The sequence below is a fragment of the Triticum urartu genome, chromosome 4A (assembly GCF_056163025.1).
Source record: "Triticum urartu cultivar PI428250 chromosome 4A, HENAU_Tu73, whole genome shotgun sequence".
Classification (NCBI taxonomy): Eukaryota; Viridiplantae; Streptophyta; class Magnoliopsida; order Poales; family Poaceae; genus Triticum; species Triticum urartu.
The window spans coordinates 17,472,595-17,476,652 of record NC_141876.1 but is presented as its reverse complement, the minus strand read 5'-3'; the positions used below and the strand labels follow the sequence as shown (position 1 = coordinate 17,476,652).

The 4,058-nt window shown below is 44.9% G+C and overlaps 1 protein-coding gene across 1 annotated transcript; it reads left to right on the top strand.

Moving 5' to 3' along the window:
- The first annotated feature begins 222 nt into the window (after positions 1–222).
- LOC125550298 (ASI1-immunoprecipitated protein 1) lies at positions 223–2,048 on the top strand. Its single transcript, XM_048713269.2, has 3 exons — positions 223–400; positions 762–1,261; positions 1,583–2,048. The coding sequence occupies exons 2-3, from the start codon at positions 776–778 to the stop codon at positions 1,733–1,735; spliced, it is 639 nt and encodes a 212-aa protein (XP_048569226.2). The 5' UTR covers positions 223–400; positions 762–775; the 3' UTR covers positions 1,736–2,048.
- Positions 2,049–4,058: the final 2,010 nt, after the last annotated feature.

Here is a 4,058-nt window from a genome sequence, read left to right as displayed (position 1 = left end):
GTCTGCATTTTTTTAAAAAATTATGGACGCACGAAGCCGCCGTACTACATTATAGTTTCAAAATTACTCGGTACAAATCATCTAACTTGTTGCTATTTTGAAGAATATGAATGGTCTGTTATACTAGGTTTTTTATGAGATGCTGTTACTTAGTTCTTTGATACTTGTTGATGATCATACAAATTCCCACCTAACGTTCGCACGCCCAACCGTCCCGTTCCCGTACCACCATTTCCAATTCCTCGCCTGAGCCGCGAGCCTCCGTTCCGTTCCGCCGACGCTTCAGTCTCCTACTCTCCCCCCGACCCGCGTCGCCGCCGTCGCCGTCCCCGTTCCTCCCCGCCGCGCCCCTGCCGTCTCCGCCTGCCCGGCCGTCCGCCCGCAGTCTCTCGATTTCGAGGTACGATGTTGTTCTCGTCCAGCCATGGCCATGCCCTCAGCTAAATCCGACGGATCTTCACCATCTCCGATCTAGACCCGCCCCCGATTTCGCTCCCCTGCCGCCCCTGGCGCAGCCGCAGCTTACCTTGCGATGAGGTGCCTTAAACCCTAGTTCCTAAACTGAACCCCGATCTTCCTACCCCAGGGCCCAATTCAGGCGATAAGCAACCCTCCACTGTTGTTAGCTGTTATGTTTTTCAGTTTCAGCGCTGTTCATTATAAATGGAAAACCTTGCAGATGCTCCTGCACAATGTCCGCTGCGCTCCCACAGTGAAATCTCAGCCATTTTAAGCCATTGCTGCAATTCACTGCCTTGCAGGACCCGGCGCTCCCATGGCGACACCCGACGAACATGCCGATGCCGAGGGTCTGACGGGAGAACATGCTGAGAAGGAGCATGCCGATTTCGAGGCGAGGGTCAAGAGGACGATATACATCGACCACCTCTCCCCTGTGGTTACTCGCCAAGTTATCCGAGCAGCTCTTTCCCAGTGTGCAAACGTTGTCAGCGTGGAGTTCATTGAGAACTACACAATCCCGTACGACATCCCTGCCGCCGCGCTGGTGGAATTGGACGACGAGTCGCAGGCCAAGTCTGCTGTGGACTTGATGCGAGATTTCCCCTTCATAATCGGTGGAATGCCCAGGCCTGTCCGGGCTAGCTTGGCAAGGCCCGAAATGTTTGCTGATCGTCCTAGCCTGCCTGGCTCGAAGATGGAGTTCCTTTGGCTGAAACATGGAGATCCGGAGTATGATGGGATGAGCAAGCTGAAGAGCCTTGCTAAGAGGCAGGAAGCAGAGAACATGGCGCTCATCAAGGTGAAGTACTAGTTGATTTATGACTGGTCTCTATTATGTACTTATTATAGGAACAAACCATTGCTCTGGAATGTAGAATATAGGACCTAATTAATAGGGCATATGCAATCGCGACCACAGATGTCAACATATACTTTTAGCATTTCATTGTCATGCTCGCACCCTTTGGATGGAACTTACCTACATTATACACAGCATTTTGTGGATTTTGACCATGATCTTGCTGTTCTTTAAAACACAATGCAGTTGCTTTGATCCTTCTTGGTTGCAACTTGTATTTTGAGGAGCCGTAGTTCATTGAGCTTTTTTTTCTTCCTTCAGAGTATACTGGAGGAGGAGAAGGAACTGGCGGCTCAGCAGCAGATAATGCTTGACGCCAACTACTACAAGTACGACCTGCTCGAGAGTATCGTGCAAAACGGGACCATCAAGAACCTCGCTGGCCATTATAGGGTCAACTTGTTCGACAGCTGATCATTTTTTACAGTCTATGAAATGGCTTCAGAGATTGCAGTCCCTGGTGCAAGCTAGTTCCATTCCACTCGTAAAAATGCGTGGTAGTGACAACCCATCGACTAGTGTGATGCAGCCGCGCTCTACTTGTGGCCAGCTGCGTCTTCTTCTGTGTAAAAGTGGGTTCTTATGTAGTGTGACGGCTTAGATTATCACGTAATCTTCGTATGATGTCAGTTTAACATCGCATCAAGATAATGCAATGATGTCTGATATTGTCTTGTGTATTATGTGAAACTCGCATATCAGGCGTGTTCGTGCCATAGTTTAGTCCTGTCTGCAATTTTGTGGCTAGCTTGAGATATACGTCGGTCCTGATTATATTCAAGCAGGAGAGAGGTTTTGATCCCAGTAATGGACTCATTATCACGGCGATTTTATGGAATATCGGCAAGACAGCATTACAAGTGCCATGTTTCCAACCTGACCCTGGTATAGTTAATTCAAGAGCAATCCAAACAGAAAGTGCAGGTAATTAGTTCATCAAATCTCTACACTGTCACTCCCATGTGGTTGTCTTTATTTGGATATATAAACAACAGAAGTGATTTTTTCCCATCTGCCTTTCTAATCATCTATTATGATCTAAGTGGGGACAGTATCAGTGCATGAAATGATCCCTAAAAGCCTGGATCTTTCAGTACACCTTTTAATAACATTTACCTGTAGGCTCCAATGTTGCTTTGCAAACATAACACATAATCTAGCATTTCTGCCGGTCTAAACTAACTGAGTAAGTCTGCATGTCCTATTCCTCATGTTTGTCACTAGTACTGCTACTACAATTTGTTGGCCTAACCAAGCCAAGCCAATTATAGATTGCAATCTCTGTATCATTAATTTCATGGAGGCCAAATGCATTTAGTGGTCTTTTGTCCTTGGAAGTTGGAGACTACCATCCTCCATTTGTGAAAAGTTGGCCACCACTAAATGTTGTTATGATCCTATCCATGTTATTGCAAGTACAGCATTTCTATGTTGATTCAGTGAACCCAGAGGTCATTTTGCAACAAGGAACTGTTTGAATACTATTCTATATAGCAAGCACAGTAGTACTACTATGTTGATTCACTGAACCGACATAACATTTTGCACTATCTGTACCAAATTGTAATAAGCAAATTGAAAAAAAAGGGTGATCTTTGTAAGGACGAAAATTTCTTCGATTAATTCGTAGCACATTAGTTCCCAATATTCAAAGATGTGGCACACCTTCGTAATGGATCCCTGAGATTGATACCAATTGAATTATTATTATAGTCTGGATATTTTAGATAGTGTAGATAACTAGATATAGTCGGTACATCAGTGAAACACGAAGCTTTGCGTATTAAGGAGGAAATTAAAGAAAAGAGTGATGAGCTGAGAAGCTAGAACGAGGATGGGTGATAACCAGCTAGATTTGTGAGAGGGTCAGCAAAAAGTTTGATGAAGTCAGTGGTAGATCCCAAAGGACATGCACGCCTGAAGAACACAGCAACTTGACCAGTACAAGTGTATAGCAGTAGGAAGTCCACATGCTGCCTTTGTACAGGTGTACCACTACGTACTTGGTAGCTCTGCTCAGTTTGTTCTCCAAGGGTTGCATCAGCCAAACCAAAGCGTGCCACATCTCAAAGGTAGGATGGCCTCGGATCCAATGGAATTGTCGCGGATGTTGAGTTTTTGCTGGGCAGGTTTGGTTCTGTTGTTTCTAATGTGGGTGATTATCTGTCTAACATCCCTGAAAGATGTGAGTGTGCAGGAGTAAGTCAAGGAGCCTCATACATATAAAGTGTCGCCGAATGCCGAATTGCTTGTATAGTTTCAAGTCTTTTTTGGCTTCTTTCCCTCCTGCCCTAGAGTATACAACATACTAAATTTCTGGAAGAAAATGATAACATGAATGGTTGCTTACGTTTTCCTCGGGTTGCCCTGCATTGCTTTCTCCTGATGCCTCACATGCTCATGGACACAGAAATCAAGAATGTGAAGATGTGAAAGAAACAATGGATACTCCAATGCTAGCACTCTCTTTCACTTATCTTTGCCTTTGGCCCTTTCTATCCCCTTTCTTTTGTTTTGCTCTTTCAAATTTATATAATGGGCTGTGGAAAGAATCAACAAGGGGGAGAGGTAGGTGGTCGATTTGTAGAGTAGGTGGTACATTGGTGCGCATTGACAAGAGTCATAGAAGTAGATGGTACATCGTACATTGTCTGCCTGAGCTCACCTCCCTCTCACGTATTATTTTCTCGTGTTCTTATCAGTATATCTACCTACCTATATAAACCATTCATTGGTT